The sequence below is a fragment of the Crotalus tigris genome, unplaced genomic scaffold, assembly GCF_016545835.1.
Source record: "Crotalus tigris isolate CLP2741 ecotype Arizona unplaced genomic scaffold, ASM1654583v1 scf7180000017887.1893490, whole genome shotgun sequence".
Lineage (NCBI taxonomy): Eukaryota > Metazoa > Chordata > Lepidosauria > Squamata > Viperidae > Crotalus > Crotalus tigris.
The window spans coordinates 1,362,526-1,386,429 of record NW_024096704.1 but is presented as its reverse complement, the minus strand read 5'-3'; the positions used below and the strand labels follow the sequence as shown (position 1 = coordinate 1,386,429).

The window sequence follows — 23,904 nt, the reverse complement described above, 5'->3', positions numbered from 1 at the left end:
AACTCCCAGAATTCCTGAGCCAGCATGCTGAGGGGAAAGGGAGAGGTTCCAAGCTGAGCCATGCTGGCTCAGGAATTCTGGGAGTTGAAGTCCACGAGTCATAAAAGAGCCAAGGTTGCCTACCCCTGGGCTACACCAAACCGTCTGCTGAATACTTTGTTCCATTGGTAGAATGGCCCTCCAGACAGTCTTACACAGACCTACTCTATATTCTTAAATCAAGTAACAAGCTGACTCTACTCAAGGAAGAAACAGATCTCTATGTTGAGTTCCCCCAGGCTTTGGGAACTCAGTGCCAAGGTACTAATCAGCTTTTTTGCAGACATTTTAGCTCATGTCCCAGCAAGACTTCCTCAGCACAATGTTTATAAATAAGGGTTGCTTTCCAGCATTTGTATGTGTAATATTTTAACTTGGGGGGGGGGGGAATTGGTTGATGATTAGAGTTTACTGGAATTAGGAAGATGCTGGGAATGATGGTGTCTCTGTTTTGATTGACCCGCACTGTTTGCGTGCTGTGTGTGGTTTGTATCAAATGCCTCACTAGATGGTAGATCACATCTTTGCTAAGGTAACAATGTACACTTTTTTTTCTGGTTATGCAAAACTTTTATTTCTAGAATGAAACCATGTCTAATCTTAACTTTACAAAAGCTGTATAAAAGTAACTTCTATTTGCTTACCCTTCACCTAATCCCTTGCAGCAAATGAAGGGTGTCCTTGAAGAATAAAGCACAGAAAGCATGCAGTTGTCTCAGGTTGCTAGTATGCTGTAGTGACAAAACACAGTCTGTGCTGGGAAGGTAAGTTACCAAAAATATTTCTGTGCTAGTCTTTTCTGTAGAATTATTTATACAAATATCCAATACCAGGCAGGTTTATTTTAAAAAATGACATTAATTGTGCTCTCAAATACTTAAATCCCCAAGGAGTAGTCAAATTAAATTTAATAAATAAATAATAAATAAATAAATCTGTAAAAGGAAGCAATGAAAAGCTAGAAAGTCTTAGAATTATTTTTTGCAAGATAATTCAAAAACAACAACTTAATTTACAAGTGGATGAAATGTATTAATAATGTAGCCTGATACATACAACCTGACACATACTCTTAACCAACCTATTAGATTACAGCCTAAAAGCGCCAAACATAGATGGAATTAAGAAAAAGGAAAGGGAATAAAGAACAAGAAGCAAATAACAGGCAGAATAGAGAGTAACAGACCTGAAAAACTGAAACACAACCAATTTAAATATAGCAAACAAGAGATGAGCCATTATTACATGCTAACATGATATTGTACTGTAATAAGGATCAGCTTAACCATGGTATTTAAAGCACATTTAAGCAACAGTACCTTATAGTCTTGCCCAAAATTACTCGTGATTGCTTCCCAACAACATTTTATGCAGGAAACAATGGTTGGATTTACATCAGACAGGATATCACAGTTTGTTATATCCATGTTTTGTTGCAAACTACAACTGGGTTCACAAATAATGTTAAGCCAGAGATGGGCAATCTGCAGCCCCAGGACTGCACACAATCACCAAGTGGCAAGAAAAGTCATAAAATGGGGCAAAACTCACTTAACAAATGTCTCACTAGCAACAGAAATTTTGGACTTAATTATGATTCTTTTTATTGGTCCTTGAAAGCATTTTTTACCACTGTTGCTCAAAATCAATAGTATGATTCCTGCCATTTTGGGGCATAAAAAAGAGGGCCAAATCTGCAACAGAAACCCTAAAACAGGCTTAGTTGTTTGTAGTGAAAGATACCCTTGCTCCACATTCTCCACAAAAGTCTAGGGCAGGGGTAGGCAATCTTGGCTCTTTTATGACTCATGGACTTCAACTCCCATGCTGGCTCAGGAATTCTGGGAGTTGAAGTCCATGAGTCATAAAAGAGCCAAGATTGCCTACCCCTGCCCTAGACTTTCACCAAGTGGCAAGAAAAGTCATAAAATGGGGCAAAACTCACTTAACAAATGTCTCACTAGCAACAGAAATTTTGGACTTAATCCCCCTACCCCTGGTCTAGGGGAAAAAAAGCAAGCATCCCAATGCTGCCCATACATGCCAGTAGGAACTACATGCCAATTCTGGCTTCCTTCTTTCCATGTAGGCAGCCTCTCCAGCACTCTCCCTTCCAAACTTTAAAATGTGTTTTTCAAGCCACAATAGTTGGACCAGATAAAACTTACGTCACAAAAAAAAACATGTTATGGATTAGTGCAGTGTGCGACCCAAAACACAAGTCCTATCTCCCACAATATAGGATAACTTGCAACATCAGTTTGATGTGAACACGAAACTGTGTTTTTGCTCTCACGGGTCTCTAGTAAGAAATAAAGAAAAAAGTTAAATCCCCAATGTGGATTTAATGCAGGGATCTCAAACCATTTGGGCCAAGACTTAATGGTCCATCTTAAAGGGTCCATCTTTCAAGTGGTGGGATTGGCTTATTCAGTCATAAAATGGCTGACAGCGGTATACCAAACCATTCATTTCTAAGAATAAGAAGCTAAACTGAGTTAGCTACTTGATACTTTTGTAGCTTTCCCAGGATACTCCCTAAGTATACACACCTTAATTTTTGCAAGTAATCCTGTACTTACGATCATAATTGAGTACAAAATTTCTGTTGCTAGTGAGACATTTGTTATGTGAGTTTTGCCCCATTTTATGACTTTTCTTGCCAGAGCTGTTAAGTAAATCACTGCAGTTAGTAATATGTTGTTAAGTGGGTCTGGATTCCTCACTGACCTTGCCTGCTAGAAGGTTGCAAAAGATGATCACATGACCCTAGGACACTGCAATCATCATTAATTATGAGTCAGTTGCCAAGTATCTGAATTTTGATCACGTGACCATTGGGGATGCTACAACAGTTGTAAGTATGAAAAATGATAGTAAGTCATTTTTTTCAATGCCCTTGTATTTTTGAATAAATCATTAGGCAAATTGTTGTAAGCTGAGGACTGTACTTTTTTCTCCTTGGGGAACTGGTATATACAAATCACTGAACTTGCCATTTTTATCGTCTACAAAACACATGCATGGAATGCAGGGAATCCAAGGGCACTCTTGAAAATAACGGTGATTCTGGAAGCTACATTTTGCAGAGCCATCCACATGTTCTTATGAAAATATTACCAGTGACCATTAATGATTGCAATGCCAAAGGCATGTTTCAGGGTCATAGGGTTACCAAGATATGAAAGGCTATTGCCAAATATGACATGGCTCTTGATCCTAGTACAGTGATGGCGAACCTTTTAGAGACCGAGTGCCCAAAAACTGGCCCCGTCCCCACTCCACCCCCTGCCCCGCCCCCACTCTGCCCCCCCATCCCCTGCCCCGTCTGCCCACAGGACCACTCATCGCCTCCAGGGCCCACCGCAGATCGCCCAGGCAGCCCAACAACGCTATGGCGGTCACACCCTCTGCCTTCACCCTGCAGCATCAACTGCATGATGGGGTGTGAGGGCAGAGTCTTGTCTATGCTGCGGTTGCCATGTCCTTGGCTGCGCTGCTCTGTGTGGGCCACGCTCGGGGACGACTCTCCTTCGGGGGGGCTGCTGGAGAGGAGGGGGTCGTGGGGGGAGGCAAGGCTGGGGCAACGGCGTGTGCCCACAGAGAGGGCTCCAAGTGCCGCCTCTGGCACCCGTGCCATAGGTTCGCCACCACTGTCCTAGTAAATAGTCCATGCAAACCAAACTTTAACTCACTGTTTCTAAAAATTCACATAAATCTGGTGAAAATTTTTGATTCTGTCTATAAACAACACATTTCGAAGACTCATTTCATTCTGGTTAATTCTTGGGGCTTTTTTCCCTATTACCAAAGGGGATTTAAACAATTTAAGGCTGTGTTCACTTGGCTTTCTCTTACCCCAACTAACCTGGGACAAAAAGGTTCAGAGTGCAAAGACATAGTTATCTTTATTGCACCAATTTCTTAGCAAAGGACATGATTAGATACTTGGGTGAGACATACCAATAACGTATAGTGCAATTTGGAGACCTCCATACTGACAACAGAGTTGCCTGGGGATTATTGTTAACTTGATGAAAACAGTGCTGTGCATGTGTTGCAACATCATATGAACACATGAAAGATGAAGCTTGCATTGTGATGGCACAATATTGATTTTGTTACTTTGACAAAAGTTTTATTTATTTGCTAAATTTATTTGCTGCCTATCTCGCCATAGGGCTACTATTCTGCGGGTGCTTCTGCGGGTTAGTGAAACATACACAAATGAGGTCTGCTAACTACTTAGTTAAATAGCATTCATTTTTTCATATAGTAAATAATTGATGAACAATCTGAAACTTCATAAAGTGGTTGATGAGCTGAAGAGTTTAGGGACCCTCTGATTTAAGCCAACAAGCCCACCCCCTCTGCTCTCTGTACTTGCACCAGCTATTTGCTTATTCATGTGAGCATTCCAACAAAAGGAAGTTGGCCACATTTTTGAGTGGATGGCTCCATCATTCAACCCCTCTGAATATCAATGAATTTTCTGTTAAATTAATGAATCTACCTTATCTTAAGGGTTATGATATCCTGTCCCTTTCTGCTATTTGGGAAACCAGTTGAAACCATTATTTTCTACCAAGCCTTGGAGAAGAGGCAGTAAGGACTAAGCCCTGTTATACAAAGTCCTTAATTACTATGTTTTGTGGGATTTTTTTAAAGTGTCACTATTGTTCCAAATGTTTTTCTTATTGGAAACTGCCACAGCTCTTTTAATTTAAATACTGTATTATTATTTTTTAAAAAAACCATCCTACTGGAGGTTTTTTTGGAAACAGACTCTTCTGTTTGATGCTTCTTCAATAAAAAAAGATGTTCTGGGATGGCACTATTAGCAAAAATAAAACTTTGGATGAGACTTAGTTAGAACTGAAAATTTATTGGGGCTCAGTTCTGAGTTATAATTCTTAAAGTTTTCAAAGGAAGTTAGAGTATCCAAAAGAAGGCATATCTGTTGCCACTAAAGTTTTTCTCTTACCATACACCCAAACCACACTGGAGGCATGAACAGTTCTCTTACTACTGTAGTTATATTTCAGTTCAGCTTCATGGGATCTTAACTACACAGATCAACTTTGCTTCACCTGCAACCTGAGTTTCTCAACCTCAGCAACTTCCAACTCCCAGAATTTCCCAACTATTTTAGATTATAGTACAATAGATTACAATTCCCAACATGTTATATGAGAAGTATAATTCTCGGCCATATTAAGTGGGAATTCCCGGAGTTGTAGTCCAGCATTCCTGGAGGGCTGCGGTGAAGGAAGGCTAGTGCCTTCTCCTGCTGGAGCCTTCTCTTGCTAGCAGTTGTGATTCCCTCCCCCAATGCAACAAACTAAGATCACCCTCAGCTTTAGTATTGATCAAAAGGCACCTCTTGGCACAGCTTTTCGGGCTCTTAGCCCAGCGCTCGGGGATCCAATCGCGGAGAAAAGCAGATTTTTCAAGCACTACCAAGGGCGGCGGAGGGCCAGGGAGGCTCTAAGTTGGGCTGCTCCAGCCGACGCCCCTTATTTCCCGCGTCGGAGGGCGGACGGCTTCATATGACAGCTCACCTGGGCGATCCCGGAGCCCATCAGGCCGGCTCCGACCACTGTCACATGCTTGATCACCAGCTTCTTGGCGGCTGCGGTGGAAGCCAGACGCACGAAAGGACGGGTCGCGAAAGCCATGGCAAAGCACGTTCTTGCGCCAGGAGGAGGAGGAGGAGGAGGAAACAGCAGCGGCGGGGGCGTAGCCGGCCCAAGAGGCAGCCGAGCGTGGGCGGGCCAGCGCAGACAAATCCACGGCGACGTTGCCGACCCAGAGGGCCGAGCTTCCTGCCCGCTCCTCCCATTTGCCTTCAGCCAGGAAGAGGAAGGTTGGCCAGGTTAGATGCTGGCGTCCTCGGCCCGCTTTTCTCTCTGCGGCACCTTCGGTGGTTCTTCGAGGCCGGCTTCTTTTGCAAGACTGTTGATCGACAGACCACATTTGCCAGCAAGGAAACGTCTTGCTTTTGAACTGCAGGGGGTTCTCTTTCGTATACCTCATTGTTTCCAATGAAGGAGAATATTTGTAACCCAGGGTTGCAATGAGGTTATCTAGTTAGGATAATGAAATGTCTGCAACAAAACAAGCAAGCTCAGAGAGCACCAAGGACCTTTCACCTCATTGTTTCTCAACCGTGGCGACTTGGACTTCAACTCTCAGAATTCCCCAGCCAGCATTCAGGGAGTTGAAGTCCACACCTCTTCAAGTCGCCAAATTTGAGAAATAATGAGGTACACAGATTTGCTATGGCCTAAAATTTCACCATTTATTTTTCAAGGTGTGGGGGTAATTATCGAAAGTTGTAATGGAAACATGTCTGGTAAAAGGATGCTTTTACTTAGTTAAGACCATGTTCGAGTTTGTGTATCTGCAATATAATCCTACAAATCAGATTATAACGTGGTTCAAGCATGGTTTCAACTACATGTGCTCTATTTTCAACTCACATCTTTTCTGAATGTTTAATATTTTGATGAGCAGCTCTTGAAGTAGCCAAAACTATTTTGTCAACTTAAGCAACTTTCTCGCTTAATAAAGTGAAGACGTCAAGGTTCTTGGATTTCAACTTCATTACTTGTCACTTTTTTTAAAAAAAAACATGACTTCTCTATTTAATGATGTAGGTTTTTACTACAATAAAAGCACCAAATAATTTCGTTGTATTTCCCTTCAAAAGAAAAATTAATTGCTGACACTGAAGAGCACAAAGACTCGGATTATAGGAGAGTATTTTGTTCCAATAAATTTTACAGGTATAATAAAAGCAATTGGGTAAATAGCAGTTGAGTATTTGGTAATTCTCTCTATGAAAATGCTTCAGAATGTATCTGTTAACATAATAACTGTTCCCTATTTCAGAGTTTTTCAAATTGGGGTCTGTAAAACCTGAGGATTTACCAGAAACTAATTGTAAAAAATTGTTCACACAGCTAATTCTCCATCACTTACAGCTTTGTCTCTTTTCCAAAGGCTCTGGGATTTATTTAACTACTATAAGGTTTTCTGGCCTGAAAAAATTTGAAAATCCCTGTTCTATATGATAGTACACATAGGCTTACATACTAAGTATAAATACGTGTGCAGATTTAATTTCTTGCCTGCTTCACTTTCTAAAGCAGGAGTGTCAAACTGCCAGCCCATGGGCCGGATGCGTCACAAGGAAACCACGCCCACCCCATTGTCAGCAATGGGAAAAAAGCTCCGATACGTTGCGCGACATCACGTGACATTGCGAGTTTGACATGTCTGCTAAAGGCTGGTGATTTTAGCTCTCTGCATTGTGCCACTGATTTGCTAACTTAGTTGGCTGCACTTGCATAACCCACTGAGGCATAGCATACATTGTTTGAAATTATTAGTTTGGGCAATATAGGAGAAATATACCCATTTTACAACTATTTTACATATATATGGTTCAATTTAAATAAATCATTTGAACTAAGAATTACATGGAATTGTGTAGTCGCATTTCTGTTTACAAAAATACTTGGAGAAAGATTATTAGTGTCAATTCAGCCACAAATATAAGGAACACTGGAAGAAAGCATTTAGGTACATAAACAAGATACCTACAATATAATTCTCATCAATTTGGTTTTCCAGATATTTTGTACTCCCAAGCATTTGAATAGCAATTGAGAAAGGGTAGTAAAATAATTTCTTATATGTTTAATACTCTCAGAATGTGTTTTAAATCAAAATTGTCTTCTCAATAGTCAGTTTTTAAAAATAAAACTTTATTTAGACAGATATTTTATTTTATTTATCTAAAAATTTATTTAGACAAACATATATCACACTGTCTAAATAGGCACCTTTAAAAAAAAGCAGTTCATGATTTCAGATCTTGGATTTTACATTCTCATCCTAAAATTCTAAACAAGACATTCATTTTGAAAACAACATTAGACAATATAAAGATTAGCAAGGTATAGGCAACTAATACACCCAGCTCTTACACAGGCCTTTAGTGCCTTCTAAAATGCAGAAATACAGACCTTTGGAATCTGACAAAATTATAAAGTGCTTCAGTAAAAGATTGCTTCATTACAAGAGGACGCACATGCCATACCAAGGATCAGTTGTATTTTGCCCAATAAAATTATCTGCCATAGCAGTACTCATCTAAATGTTAGTAGCGCAATTGAAGTATAAGGATTGTCGAAAATGGCCAAGTTTCCTTAAAGGATAATTCATTCTGTAAGTTAATTCATATTACACTATATCATAATGCCCTTTCTTTAATTTTTAACATTATATTGTATGAACCAGTTAAATATTGTTCATGCAATAAACCACAGGTAAGCAAAACATGATTGTTTATCAAACCTGCTGATCCATTATTCAGCTGCTCTGTGAACCGAAAATGAATGAAAACTCGCCATTCAATTGCAATTACTTTTGATTTTCCATCAAAAAATACAACCCCCAAATTTTGGCAGTATGATTTTTTTTTAATTAGGATAACATGCATGAAAAGGAATAGTTACCTTTCTTACCTTACTCCAGGAAAATTTCTCTTTTTTAAAATGCAGTTAATTTAATTAAAACATTGCAAAATAAAGTTCTTTTTGAACATGAGTAAATGCATCATTTATGTCTCTATATTGCTATGAAGACAGGAACGGGAAAGAGATTCTTTCTCGCCTGTAGAACATAAAAATGGGGTTAAATACATGTAATCTTTTTTATTATGCTGAATAGCATCTAAATGTTCATCAAAACATTCTGCATTTATGGACCATGAAATATATAGGAAATATAAGAACTAGCAATTTTTTTCCTCTCTCTACATTTTAGTATTTAAAAGTATGGGACTTAAATGTTTTGGCAAATAAGATCAGAATAAAGGTTGCATTCCTACCTATCTCTTTTATTTCTAAAGGCCTTTTTAAATTAAACTTTATGCCCCAAAATTCAAACTTAAATATTTGTCAGTTGAATTATTTTATGTATAGTTCATGCCAGAACAATTATAGCTGATCAAGACTATTCTCCAATAGAAATGGCTGAGCACTAAGGTTCTAGAGGCAAGTACAATCTCCTGCCCAATAAAACCCTATTTTTTTTAGCTATTTATCATTGTATTTACTTTGTTTTCCTGAAGCAGTACAGTTTGATCATGATAATGCTGCTTCCTATGGCATTTACACTATGTATTAAACATTTTCAATGTAGATGTTATGAATGGCTTGCTGGTTAAATCAGGTTGAGCTTAGCACTGTTCCGCCAGAAACTCAGAATGTGAGCAGTTGAGAAATTACCTAAGTTGTGCCAACAAAACATTTGCTTTTAGCAAACAATAGAGATACCATGAGATAAATCTCAGTAAATGTGTATTAAAAATTGAATTGTGGAAGTCCACTCACTGTTTTGCTTTTCTTGATTAGCACAGAGGAACAGTACTTGGGCACAGTGATGGTCATCCAGAATCAAAAATATCCCTCTCCAGCACCCGAGATCTCACTCCATCTCTATCACCTTTTAAAATTTTTGCCTTTATTAAGGATGGAACAGTCTTATGTACTGTATGTCTGATGCTTTACTTTTTTTTTTTTAAAGCAGCCTTCCTGAAGCATGTAAAAGGAGCCAGCCCAAGGATTCTAGGTGCAAGTGCAGGACAGCTATTTTTATTTTGTTTTGTTTTGTTTTATTTCCTGCTTAAAGTGAAGACAAGTTAGACTTATCCAAGAAGACACCCACACACACACACCCAACAGACTCTGGTTTTTAAGACAATTTGCAATGCCACTCAAGTTTTTAAGATAACTTGTTATGCATCTTAACTGTCTTTTTAAAAGTTCCAAATACATAAGTGCTTTCTGAATCTTTTTTTTTTTTTTGGCTTTTATATATTGTCATGTGCAAATTAGATTTCCAATATTTTCCTTTGCTTTTTATCTATTATAAAGAGGCATTTAATAACCAATAGTTCCTTTAAGTGTGGCTGCCCAACTTTCTCTTGTTACTCTGCAGCTCTTGAGGTTTACATTACTTCAGTTTGTTTCTATAGTTGAAGAGTTTCAGTATATCAAGTGGGGAACAGCCCAAGCAAAGGAGAAAGTACTTGATAATTTTTGGACACCCCGTGGGCTGAAAATTCCCTAGCCTGCTTTGGGCTAATGACTAGATTTTGGTGACGAACATTTCATTTATAGCCCTGAATTTCATATGAACATCATGCAGCATTTTTCTTGGATGTTTCCTCATCTCTTTAAGGCAATAAGTTCAAATGGGAAGGGAGCTAATGTTAGGCCGAATTTTCCTTCCATTGATGGTTTCTTTAAGTCTGCAGGATATATAAAGGTGAAACTTTGCAAAAGGCTCACAAACATCAAGAAAAGTTCCATCTTGGCAAGCTGTTCTCCCATGCACACACGTTTGCCTTTAAAAACAAAACAAAAACAAAAAAGGGGGTTATGAGAAACAAAAATGATTTTTCACAATTAATTCGTGCCTAACAGAAAACAGTATTTTTTTTAAATTTCATTTCAATTTTATTCAATTTGATGAAAGGTCATTTGCTTCAAAGAAATGATCAAATGATGGGTGGAATATTGCAACCCTCTGTGTGTATTTACTGTATCTGTATGCACATGTGAGAAAAAGTGAGAGAATTTCCTCTCTTCAGATATGCAGATATGAGGACCTTTCCTTCATTCAATCCCAAAGGAAAACATTAAAACATTTCCTATGATTAGGGGCATTCTTGTTACTATGGTTACTATGGTAACAAGAAGGTCTGCTCCTGAGAAATTGTTGGAGAATGTCCTTTTCCTCTGAAGACATCAGTGCAATTGTCCCCCTAATTTCTCGGAGCAAATCCAATGAAGAATTTTGAACACTATTGGTGAATTTTATTTATTTATTTTTGGTTAATAATATCTGATCCTTGGCGACTGCCTGGACAAATCCCTGCAGTTATTTTGGCAAGGTTTTGCAGAAGGGCTTTGCCATTGCCTCCTTCTCAGCACTGACAGAAAGTGACTGGCCCAAGGTCACCTTGCTGGTTTTGTGCCTAGGGCAGGACTAGTACTGACAGTCTCTGATGTCTAGCATAATCCCTTAAGCACTACAGCAAAATAGCTCTCTAACTGTCTCCTACAATGTATTAAACTGAAATTCTAGGTAATTTTTTACCCACTCTGTTTCTAAAATGGTTTTGACAAAAGGCCGCATCACAAAGGAACTGATTCTTAGCGTATAAATATTTTCTGCATTGTTTGCTGTTAATTCTTAGCCCGTTTACTTAAAACATTACTGCTGTGGAAAGCCATCACTTGCCAATAAGAGGTTATGGGGCCAGAGCTTATGGAATGATCCTCCAAGGTCATAGTTAAAACGTTTTAAATAGTTTTTTGTTTATTGAAAAATAATAAAAGGATGATCGAAGGAATGGCAGTAAATATTTGCAGCTAAAAGGCTCTTGGGAAAAACTGGTCTCCGGTCAAATCTGGGAGACAAGGTTGAGGCCCGATCTATATTTTTTACATCCCTACAATACCTAATTCAGTGATGCACAAGTTGCGGCCTTCAAAAACCTCGGGAGATGGCCTGTAAGGCTTGCTGCTAAATTATAACTCAATACATTCATGGATAATAATGATAAAATTGCCTCACTTCCAACTTATTTTATTTTAAATTGCCATTAAATTAAATGAATTTCACTGCTTTCATTTTGGGAGTCTGGTCCTATGGCACACTGCTCAAGGATCAAGTGCTGCCCCCAGCCCCAATGAAGTTGTACATTCTTGATCAAAGTCACTGTTTCATTTATTGTCCTAACAACATTTCTGCTTAACCAATATTTTTGATACCACTTATATTTTAAAAAGCATTTCATTTTTTTCTTATCAATGGCATTGTTGCTGTCATCTATTGCGGGATGCTTTCAAGTTCTGTGCAGGTTCCACACTTATGAATTATGGTTGGCATCTGGGTTCAAGAAATTGAGCTCCTAGTGTTTATGCCAGGTACATGTGAGTGGGCTGGCAGGGTCAGAGGTATGGATAAAAAGAGGGATCAGTTTAGATCCATTCCGAACTAAGTCCAGTCCCCTTCGATTGACACTGAACCTTTGGATGCCTGATAAAATGGTTGCTTCTGACCCCAAAAGGGCCTTCTGCACTGTCTACTACAAATAATTAAGCAGGTGATTTAAAGTTCTATCACATTAATGTTGACATAATCTTTACTTTAAACAATTAAATTACCAATTCCAAAAGGAATAAATATTTCTTTTTTGAGAAGTTGGCCGTTCTCATCCAGAAATCTTGCTGGGCAAAAATCATCTGGGTTTTCCCATTTGTTGGGATCTCTGTGCACAGACCACAAGTTAGGAATGATTACACTGCCCTTTGGAATAGTGTATCCCTGAAGCTCTGAAAGGAGACAGAAAAAAATTCAGATCAAAATATACATATCACCAAATAAAGTACCAATTTATAACTAGAAACATCAAAACTGAAGCAATTCTCCTCTATAGGTGAATTTCCTTTCCTCCTTTATAGCTCTTATTTACTAAAATGAACAGACGTTAAAATACTGTTTTATTTTGCCTAATTAAAATGGCTGTTTGTTATTACAATATGGATACATATATGTGTGTTCGTGGAAGAGAGAAATGTAAATGTAAGGGAGACTAATTAAACCATAAGATCATAAACATAAATGACATGCTTTTTGTAAACATTACAGCCTCTTGAAACATGCTTTCAACTATAGCAGGCAATCCAAATCAACTTTAGTCCTTATTTGCTTTCCCTTCCTGTAAAACTTCCCACGTTGCTATTAAATTCTAGTTCCTAAGGTGATAGAATAAGAAAATTAAGTATTTACAACAATGAAATAAAGAATCCCCCCTGTAAAAATGAAAGTTAAAAACAAGTTATTTTAATTGGTAGATTAATGTCCTACTTTTCATTCAGAATCTTAAGGTACTAAGCACAATATTCCCTCCTTTAGTTGTTACCCTTAACAACTCTGAGAGGGTTGAACTAAAGCAGTGGTTCTCAACCTGTGGGTCGGGACCCCATTTGGGGTCGAACGACTATTTCACGGGGGTCGCCAAACAAGTCTGTCCGCCATTTTTTCCCCCTTTTCTTTGGCCACGCTCCTGGCACCCGGTGATGTATAAGTGGTTGGGGGTCACCACAACATGGGGAACTGTATTATGGGGTCGCGGCATTAGAAGGGTTGAGAACCACTGAACTAAAGAGTGATTGGCCCAGAATTACCAGTAAACATCTATATTGGAAGGACTTGAACTTGGGCATCCCTTGTCCTACTTTAATAGGTAAACTATTTGCTATCCTGGAATTTGTAGCTACACACAGAACTGCATATTGCTCATTTCAGTTTTTCAAGTTTCTACTGAATGTATTGTTTCTCAGCCAAATGAACTTGTAGCATCATCAGGATGCATCAGGAAAGAACAGCATCATCAAGCTGACCAACATTATCTACTCTCCAATACTGACCAGTAGTTTCTGAGGCCATCCGAGGAATAGAAAGAGGGACAACCACTGTCATCCTTTGAACTTCCATAATAGTTGCTTCTGTTAAGGGCATGTGCACCTTATCAGCCAGGGTGGGAGGTCTGTTGCACCCAATTACCAATTCAATTTCTTTTTGAACCTTTCCTGTGAAAATAAATAAATAGTAGTGATTGTTTTGGGTGAGCAGAGAACTGGTTCATTAGCAATCTAACTGAAAGAGGAGGAGATGGATGGATGGTTATTGGATATAGACTTGCATGATACAGGTCCAGAAGAATGACACAATCTGCTCTTCTGGATGGGAATCCCTTTAATCTTGTATTTGTCTCTTCTGCCAGGAATATCTGGGCACTGATTAGTTTTAATTGTGCTTTAGTACTTTGAAAAATAATGTATTTGTGAATTTGTTTCACTGAAGCTGGGATTTCATTCTGTCTGCACACATAGGAAATAGAAAATAGGAATAAAACGGCAATTCTCTCATTGATACCGATATGAAAAGCAAGGCTTTAGCACCTGGCAGGTGGTACACGACCCCTAGCCAAGTGTAGTGGGGTGGGGACGAGCTAAAGTGGCGCCACAAAGGCCTGGAGGAGATAAGCTGGAGCTGCAGGGCTGCGTGCTGGTTGGAGCTTCCAGCACACCAAGAGAGAAGGAGGAGGAGGGCAGAGAGAGGAGAAGCTATAAAAGGAGCAGGTTTTGGCGGGAGAGGGAGAGGACAAAAAAAGAGAGAGAAGAGGCTTTTGTCAGCAAAATGGTGAGTGAGAGAGCGACAGAGACCTTTGTGAGCAACATGTGAGTAAAAGAGCAAGAGAGAGGCTTTTATGAGCAAAGGGTGAGAGAAAAAGGAAAAGTGAGGGGGAGAAGGGAAAAAGAAAAGGCATTGACTTCTGACTTCCTCTATTGCAGTAGAAGGAAGGATTAATATTGAATCTTAACTTTTTACTTTTCCATAATATAAACTAGCCATTTCTATAACAACAAATGGATCTAACCAGTAAAGCCCCAAATCCCCCTTGTTTTTAGTCATCAAGTTTTTCACACCTTTCTAAGCACTGGTGGTACTCAAATATTGTCATGTCCTAAAAGTGGTACAATCTGTGAAAAGGTTGAAAAGCCCTGATGTAAAGTACTGCTCTCTTCGCCGGCTGATTCTCCGCTGCCGGTAGACCCTTAATAGGGTCGAAAAGCCGCCCTGGATGGGCGGCTACCGTTGAGGAGGCCCTCGTTGACCGTGAGAGAGCGACAGCTTCTTCCACGGCCCAAGATTGCTCCTTAGGGCCAACGGTGGAAAGATTGGCCAGTAAAATGGCCAATCACTTTGCCGTTGTAACCAGAAGTCAGAAGAACATCTAAGTGCAGGAACCACCGTGGCTGAGCCGGGTGAGACTTTTTTTTTACCTCTCTTGGTTCTTTCTTTTTTGTTGCCTCTAAAAAGCATTTTTGAAATTATTCCCCTGCTCTAAGAAAGCAGCGTGAGTGTGGGAAAAGAAGCTTAAATGGACTGAATTAACTTAAACTGACTTTTTTTATTTCTATTTTTTTTAATCCACTTTGGGATCTTGGAAAAAACTTTTAATTTTGAATTTACTACTGGACGTAGTCTACATGTGAAGAATTTTCTCTTTTTTTGCTTTTTCTGATCTTGTTAACGTCATTCCTAATGTCTGGGAGGAGATTTTATAGTCTATTGAGGACACCTTGTGGAGCAAGTCAAAATTACAACTGTCTCTTTCTCTGATGGTGAGATTGACTTTGACCTTCAGATTACCATAAAAGGGAAAAGACAAAGAAACTTAACAGCTGTATTTGTGGGGGTGGATACTGACTAAATGTTTTTTGAACACAGCCTCTACTAAAAGATAACAGACTGTTTCTAATTATTATTGAAATGGAGAAACCCTATTCTCAACTTGACTATAAACTCATATTGAAAAAAATTTATGAAGCTACTGAGCAAATATATTTGCAAATAAAAGAGTGTACTATAGTAATAAAAAACAGAAATTCTGCTTTGAACTACAAACTGACCTCCAGATTCTATCTGAGCATTCTATAGATCAAAAAACAACAGAAGCGGAACCAACCAATATTAAAGAAGATTCTACTTCACTTCATATGTAACCTAATGAGATTTCTGAGGAACAAAAAAGGACTGTAATTAAACCACTCACAATTTCAAAATCAACAGAAATGGATATACAAACCCAACTAATCGATAACTATGATAGCTTGGATAAGCAACTATTAACTACAAAGTTGGACATAACTGAGTCTGCTATTCAACAAATCCAAATGTTGAGACTTGAATCTTTAGAACAACAAGGGACTATTTACAAAGGAGTCAGGTCTCTAAAACAGAAAAGGGGTCGCTTTTGCTTGACCCAAATGATACTACAAGGCACAAAAAGAGACTTGTTCATTGATATAGAGGCGTTGCTATGGAAACCTGCCTGGCACAAAAAGAAAGCTAGAATAAGATTTAAGAGTGTGATTCAAGGCTCTATATAGTGGGTTTAAAAGGCTTATTAGATATGGATTGATTTATGGTTTAAGATAGTTAAATAAGATGTTAGATTGAATAAAATTTAAAGATTTGAATTTAATAATGTTTGTTTGTGTATTAACATGTTTGTTGTGGATATAGTAATTTTGGGAGGGGGTTAAAGGAGTTTGATACAGATATTGAGGGATTGATAGATCATAAAGTATAATAGAGTAGAAAGGTATTTTTTCTTTTTTTTCTTTTCCTTTTTGAACTAATATTCTTGTTATTAGAAATGATAGTTATTTTGTAATGGAAGAAGAATAAGAAAAAAGAAGAAATGATATTAATAAATGATTATTGATTATGTCAAGGAAAAAGGGAATGGAGAGACACCTGAAATGTTAATTATGCATTTATAGTAGCAAAATGAAATATAGCAACTGAAATAGTAAAGCTTAACATAGGATTTGAACTTATTTAGATGAAATCTTATTGATGATTGTTTTGATCGACTTAGTTGTATTGAAATACATTAATTTGAATATAATATATTATCTGAGGGAATAGAGAGGGGTTTCTAATGATTTAATTTGAACTATATAAATATGACTTTGCTTTTGGACAATTGATTACCCTGCTACCACGTTGATTCTTAGGCACTTGTTTCTAAAAAGAAAAAACTAATAAAACTTGTTTTAAAAAAAAAAGATTGGCAAGAGCCACATTTCCACCCAAGCCTGGAGTAGTAGGTATGACTCGAGGAACATCTCCACATTGCAATCCTACTACCTCAATGATTGTACTTTTCTGTCAAGAGATACTACTTGAACAGACAAAATACAGTGATGAACAAACAGCAACTTCTTGCTTGGATTTAATTTTAGCTTGTATGTCCATCCAGCTTCATACATTGGGATGAGACTTCTATAGTGCAATGGTGATATATAATTAATATCATTTGCATATTAAGGATATTTCACTTCAAACTGACAAATGACATATCCTAGAACCTTCAAGTAGATAGTAAAAAGCAGCAGGGAGGAGATCAAATCTTACAGCACAAATCCTACAATCCACCATGTTGACTTTTTCTTCCCCCGTGACTACTAACTGAAACTGTCCTCTGAATCTTCTTCTTCTTGACTTCCTCTTTTACCACTTCAGGCATTGAGGGATCCTCTGAATAAGGAACAGAAGTAGAGCAAAATAGTGCTTTCAATCCATAACACATAGACGGTTCAGAAGGACATGATGGCTCATAGAATCAGAGGCTGCTGAGACCCAATAAGATTAGTGGAGTGCATTACTTCAACTGAGGCCCCCAAAAGGTCATCAACCAGATATTAATGCCATCTTTGCCCCAAGATCAGATCTGAACTCTGAATGAAAAGAGTTTAGATGATCCACTTCTTTTAAAGCAACTTACAGGTAAATCCACAATGTACTACCTTCCCCCAAAGAATAGGTTGCATGCTGGGCATTAGCTGTTGAGAACTGTTGGATATAAATAGGCTTCTTCAGGGTGGTGGAGCCACAGTAAGCTTCAAGAGGGTATTTCCTACCCTAAACCCTTACTACCTCTTGGCTTCAGCTCATCAGCCTCAACTTCCCACAGCCTCACAAAGGACTCGTGAGATCACCTTGGAAGAATTTGCAGTCTCTCTCTACCTGTTATTGTTTCGGCCTTTTTAAAAAAATAATAGTTCAAAGTTGATCTGAGTATACCAGCATTTCCCATTTGTTTGACAAATCCTATTAATACATTGACCTAGAATATACTTTTAATCCAATCCTTTCTTGAGGCAGTAACACTGCTTAGCTAGCTGAACAATCTCCAATACTGATTGTTTGAACAACAAAGAAACTTTTTATCTTCCTTAAATATTTTACTATTTAGCACCAGGATGAGAAACTTTCTTGAGATCAATGAGAATATAAATGAGGTATGGTATCAGTGAAGCAATCAGGCTACCATTTTCAGACCTTCTGGGGGAGCACAGCTGGGATTAAAGAACTCATACTGTCCAAGGAGAGAAAAAACTAAGTTTGCATATACAGTAATTATTGTCTACAATAATGACATATTTATGAAAAATCTTTAAAACATCAGTTCCAATATAGCTGTCTTGGAAGATTCCTTTGTTTCATTTCTCCATCCTGAGAAAAGATAGTTTTTATTTTTTTATAGAATGTTTTAAATAGATATGTCTTTCTGCATTGTGGAACATAACCATAATTCTACAACATACAGAGGACTTTCATCTGGGACTTTCATCCCAGATATCTTGCCTACTCCAAGTTCAGCATGTTTTGCTAAAAGGCTCTGATCCGATCTCCTGCTTCTCGCATAGAATTGCCCTTCTTCCTTTTAAAGAAGCACAACCCAAAAAAGAGAGCAAAGCAAGAAAAAATAGCTGCTCCCTTTCCCTGTCATCATTTTCTTAAACATCTTGGAAAGCCCAGCCCCACCCATCCACCCACCAGAAAAGCTTTGAATTACTGACTTCAAAGTAGGTTCAATAGGAAATATAAATAAAATCAGATGCAACGTACTTTGTTCTTGTGGGTGAAGTGACATGTAAAGAAGGCTCCAGAGTAGTGTGTTGGATGTAGTTTCTGTGCCTGCAATAAAAAGGTCTGCAATAATGAAGAATAGGTAATCTTCATCAAAGCTAGTTTCCCCATTTATCTTCTTTTCCTCATCTGAATGCAGGAGATACATATCAATGAAATCTCGGGGATCCTGGGCATCCAAGTTTTCCCTGTGCTGTTTAATGATGTTTTTCAAGAAAGCTGTGATATCCCGCACAGTCTGCCTTAATTTTCGGAAAGATCCAAAAGGAAGATAAAAAAGCCACGGGCAAATGTTAACCAACAGTGCCTGACTATTCAGGCTGAACTCTAGTGCCCATGATATAATATTTAGCATGTTCTTGAACTCTGCATCATCATAATCAAAGCGCCTACCCAAGGCCATTGAGCTGATCACATTGGACACTGCATTGCCAATAATAGGAAAAGGATTGAATTGCTCCTCTCCATGTTTCAGGATCTCTTCTTTCACATACTTGAATTCTTCAATGATTTTAGGCTCTAGACTGTGCTTTCCTAATCCAAAGTGACGGAGAGTTGAGTGGGAAAACTTCCTTTGTTTTTTCCACACTGGATTATAAGGCGCAAACACCAAACCTGTATGGAGAAAAGAACATTTAAGATTTGAAATAGGGCAGCTTTGAATCCTTGGAAATCTTGTCTGCATTTTCTTTCACTCCAAAGACACAATAACTTTGGGCATAAAGGTCTTTCATCAGTTATTGTACACAGCCTAAGGTGCTACGTCTACATGTAGGCTCTAGAATAGATCTCCAAAAATTATTCCAAATTTTATTTTTTAAATGTGACAGAAGATAAAATGTTTAAATACAAGACTGGAAGATAATCATATTTTAATTACATTAAATAAAATGCAGCTTATATTTGGAAGAAACATGTTTATTTTTAGGAGTGCATACCACTTCACAATCAAGTGCATCCTTTGATATGGAAAAACTGAACATCCCTACTTTATGCAATGAATAGAGCATAAATCTTGCACCCAATCTTTCATTTCCTAGAGAAGCATCTTTGAAACCACTGAAATTTTATTAGGTTTTAGAAACAGAGCAAGCTGCTTTAAGAGTGTGTCAGAATATTTGCTCATCTAGCCACTTCTGTAAATTTGCCAATCTCTTATTCAATGATGCTGTTTAAAATTTCATTTTTCCAAAACAGTCGTTTTGAGATCTACCATAAAGTGTTTTTGGGATGCTGAAATGCCCTAATAATACACTGTCCATATTTGTGTCCATTAATTATTTGTACAAAGTTTGCTCCATATGTCCTCTCTAGAATCAAGGGACACTTCTGGCTGAACGTGAATACAGTTCTAATCTTGCATATGTACTTGTTGAGCTCACTGATAGTACTATTGATGTCATGGGGCAGTAGACAACTGGGTTTATTATAGATTTCTGAACTCACATCAAAAGGTTTCAGCAATCTCAGAAACTTTCAACAAACAAAATAGGCTTTTAACACATTTCAATTATTACTTGATAAAGTACAAACAGTACTTATAATCTCCCTTACTTGTATACTGCATCTGCAGAACACCCTGTCTCTTCCTTTTCCACCAGCCTAATTTGAATTCTACATTAATCTAACCCTTTTATGCAGCTTATTAAGTGAACCGCAGGTCACAAATCCATATATCCTTTAATGTAATTTGTTACCTTGAAAAAGCTGCCCCAAATTCCTTACTTACACGAATCTTTTAATTTCAGCCATTTTAGCAAGCCTTCACTTCTCTGGGTCCTGCCTTGTGGTAAGTATGCTGCAGTGCTGTAATGTTTACACATTATGTAATTCAATTAGTTACAAGTCTGATCCTTTACTTCCTCAAAAAGTGTGCTTATAAAAGAAGCCTAAGATTTAGTTCACACATTGTGCTAACTGTGGAGTCCTTGGTGCTCTCTAAGCTGGTTTTCTTGCAAATGTTTCATTAGCAAACTAAGTAATATCAGTGCTAGTAAATGAGTCAAAATTAAAAAACAGCTTTAGGAAAGGAGTAAAGGTTTCTTTTTCACTCGCCACACCTGCCAAACTAAGGATCCGGGACTGACCTTCCGGACAGACTCCTCCCCCCCCCCCCGTCACCCAGTTACTGAGCGCGCGCCAGCCGCCCGCAACAGCCGGAAGGCTCCTTGATCAAAGCCTCCGCCCCGTCAAACCACTGCCCGCCCCACCGCCCCGTTACCCTTTTTCTTGGTGAGGATGGCCACCAAGGGCACACTGGGGCGGTCGCTGAAGATCTCGGCCTGAGCGACCAGCGCATCCCGGACAGCCTCAAAGTCGCTAAGCACAATGATGTGGTGGCTGCCCAAGTCTAATCGGAAGATGCTGCCGTACATCTTGGCCAGCCCGGTAAGCATCACATGCATCGGCCTTCCCTCCTCGGCTCGGTCGCAATTCCCCTCCTTCTTGCGGGGCGCAAAGACACCAACGACATACAGTCTTTTGGGCAGCAGGGCGAAGGCGAGGTTGCCCACCAGGGGCCAGGGCCTGGGGCCAGGTGGAAGTCGCTGCAGAGACTGGCGGCCCAGCAGCCACCACAACGCCAGCAGCAGCCCGGTGGCTCCAAGTATCGCCGCTCTAACGGTATCTGGTGCTAGAGAAGCAGGCGGCTCCTCCGCGCTGGCGACCACGGCCATCCTGCCCGAGCCAAACGGCGAACCCAGCAGCAGGTCCAGCGCGCCGCCAATCTATTAGGGACATCCGTTACACTAGCCTCTTATCCTGTACGCTACCGTGGACGCGCTTTCGCTTGCCCGGGCTGTTGCAGTAACTCCTCCTTTGATTGGCTGCCTGGTGGTGAGGAAGGGAGTAATGACCGCTCGCGGGAAACTCCCCCGAGTTGTGACGTCGTGAAGCAAAAGAGGTTTTTCTGTTCTGAGACTCCGGAGTCTGGGGCGCCTCTCGGCTCGCCCGGGACGCGGCGGCCTTCTTGCAGCGCGGAGATGTGGACCGCTGCACTGTGGTTCTTAAAAGGCCGTGCAATGCAGCGACTGCAGTAGGCGCTGACGGCACGTGGCAGCCTGTAGAGATGAAGCATGTCTGCAAAATTGGGGGATGGGTGGGGAGGAAAGAGCATTGAGTGAGATGGAGCAAAAAAAAAAAAAAAATTGAGCAAAAAATAAAATGAGCCTGGGATAAAAAGAAGGAATTCAGGAGATCAGATACAAATTCGAAATCGGTGCTGTCCTTTTGCTAGCATAAAAAGAATTATAGTACAGTTGGATATAGCCTTATTCATCAAAACTGAATTTGTCATTGTAATATTTATCAATTTGTGTTTGACCAGAGTCCTAAACAAGGCTGTGGGAAGAATCCAGAGAAAGAAATATTTTGGGAAATGTTAATGTTAAGTCCTGGACGCAATGGCGAATGAAGAAGACTCATTCCTAGTGAACAGCTCTTTTATTGCATTTAGTCAAAACTCCAACAACAAGCAAAGTCATGCAGGCCTCCTTTTATATGTCCCAAATCCCTGGCATTTTCGTGCCTTGTGCATGCGTGCTAGGCTGGCTCACTCAGTCTGGTCCCAGGCAGCTTTTCAATTGCCCCGGAATCTTGCAATGTCCCGAGCCTGCATTTGCAGGCTCAGGGCACAACACCCCTTCCCCCTTAGCTAGAACACACAGTACTTGTTTATTTACAGTCAACACAAGAATATAAATAATACATTAAAAAAATTCTTCCTCCTACAAATACTCTACTCTATTACAACATTGTTTTGCCACTCTCTAATCTGTACTTTGTGTGTTCTATTGTTACCCACATAGATTCCATCTCCTCACCATAGACTTGTACCTTCCTTATGCTGACAAGAACCTCACATACTCGTCTAGGTGTTTAGGAGAGGCTTTAGCCCATTGAGACCAAGCAAGGTTAGGGGGGGGGTGCCTAGCCTGACCGCTCTCCTATCCGATTAACAGACCAGGACTTGACCTTAAGGGCACCTGGCCTACTGGCCTGTCTGATAGGCTCGCTAGACCAGGACTTTTATGCACATGTTTTACAGGTGACCCCAGATAGGGCGTACCAGCAGAAATGCCAGAACAGTCCCCAGGCTCTGTGAGAGCAGCTGCGCTTTCCCAACCTTCTGAGTTGGCTGGGGATTCCATGACTCTCTGGATGACTCCTGGGAACCTATGTCCTTGAGTCCGCGACTAGTTTTGGACGTGACCTGTGTAGCAGGTATTCAGCGGACCCCAAGGTCATGCCTGAGATGCCAGAGTCAGGAGTAGCCTCTCTGTTTGCCCCCCGTACAGAGGACTTCCTTCTGGGAGCAGTTGCAGAATTTGGCCTGCTCCCATGCTGTATTGCCAGTTCTTTTGCAGGATGTGAGTTGTATGGATACCCCCGGTCAGTCTCTCTGTTTGGAGTAGTGCTAGTTATGGGTGAATAATGTGGATACCCCCGGTGTGCCTCCCTGGCTGGAGTAAGTATGGGTGTGTGGGGTGACCCCCTGTCCCATGATTTCTTGTTTGGAGCACTTGCAGAAACTTGAGATTGAAGACCAATGGCCTCCTCAGCGGCCATTAATGACTGCTGACATTGATCCCCAGAATGCACATTATAACCTTCACCCCGCCAGAGCAGATTTAGGAACAGAAGGGTTAGAGTCCAGCCTTGCACGCAGCTGATCTATATGCTGCTGAATGATGCGGCCGTCAGCCAAGGGTCCCGAGACCTTGCAGACCACAGCTGGTACCCAGAGATGACCAGGCCCGTAGTTCCGAGTCCAGACAGGATCACCCACATGAAGGCACCTTGGTGCTCATGGATGGGGCACCCGAGATGTCACCTGGTCAGGATGCAGTCTGTCCAGCTTAGTAATTTTTTTATTTTTATTTTTTATTTTTAAAATTTATAAGCCGCCCCACTCCCGAAGGACTCTGGATGGCTAACAATAAAAAACACATAAAACATAACAAAACAACAATACAAAAACAATCATCCAGAGGTAAGGTTTTATAAACCCCAGGCCTGCCGGAAAAGCCAGGTCTTAAGTAGCTTACGGAAGACCAACAGGATGGGAGCGGTCCTAATCTCCGGGGGGAGCTGATTCCAAAGCGTGGGCGCCATCACAGAGAAGGCCCTCCTCCGCGGCCCCGCCAAATGGCACTGCTTGGCCGACGGGGCCTGAAGGAGGCCCAGCCTGTGGGATCTAACCGGACGTAGGGAACTATGAGGTAGTAGGCGGTCTCGCAAATAGCCTGGCCCTGAGCCATATAGGGCTTTAAA

At 40.0% G+C, this 23,904-nt stretch overlaps 2 protein-coding genes across 3 annotated transcripts in view; both read right to left on the bottom strand.

The window, feature by feature from the left end:
- The window catches only part of HADH (hydroxyacyl-CoA dehydrogenase), a 36,385-nt gene extending 30,617 nt beyond the window's left edge, over positions 1 to 5,768 (bottom strand). The window contains exon 1 of the mRNA XM_039344020.1: positions 5,601 to 5,768. Within this exon, the coding sequence (XP_039199954.1) occupies positions 5,601 to 5,717 (117 nt within the window). The 5' untranslated portion in view covers positions 5,718 to 5,768. The remainder of the gene's footprint in view (positions 1 to 5,600) is intronic.
- A 2,022-nt stretch (positions 5,769 to 7,790) lies between these two features.
- On the bottom strand, positions 7,791 to 22,327 carry LOC120308250 (cytochrome P450 2U1). Of its 2 annotated transcripts, XM_039344019.1 has the most exons (6): positions 20,855 to 22,327; positions 19,027 to 19,248; positions 18,613 to 18,681; positions 13,554 to 13,715; positions 12,288 to 12,455; positions 7,791 to 10,459 (listed from the first exon to the last, which is right to left on the bottom strand). In XM_039344019.1, the coding sequence occupies exons 1-6, from the start codon at positions 21,306 to 21,308 to the stop codon at positions 10,281 to 10,283; spliced, it is 1,254 nt and encodes a 417-aa protein (XP_039199953.1). In that variant the 5' UTR covers positions 21,309 to 22,327; the 3' UTR covers positions 7,791 to 10,280. The 2 variants fall into 2 exon arrangements, with proteins under 2 accessions (XP_039199953.1, XP_039199952.1); XM_039344018.1 differs by having other exon boundaries at positions 18,613 to 19,248; positions 20,855 to 22,230.
- Positions 22,328 to 23,904: the final 1,577 nt, after the last annotated feature.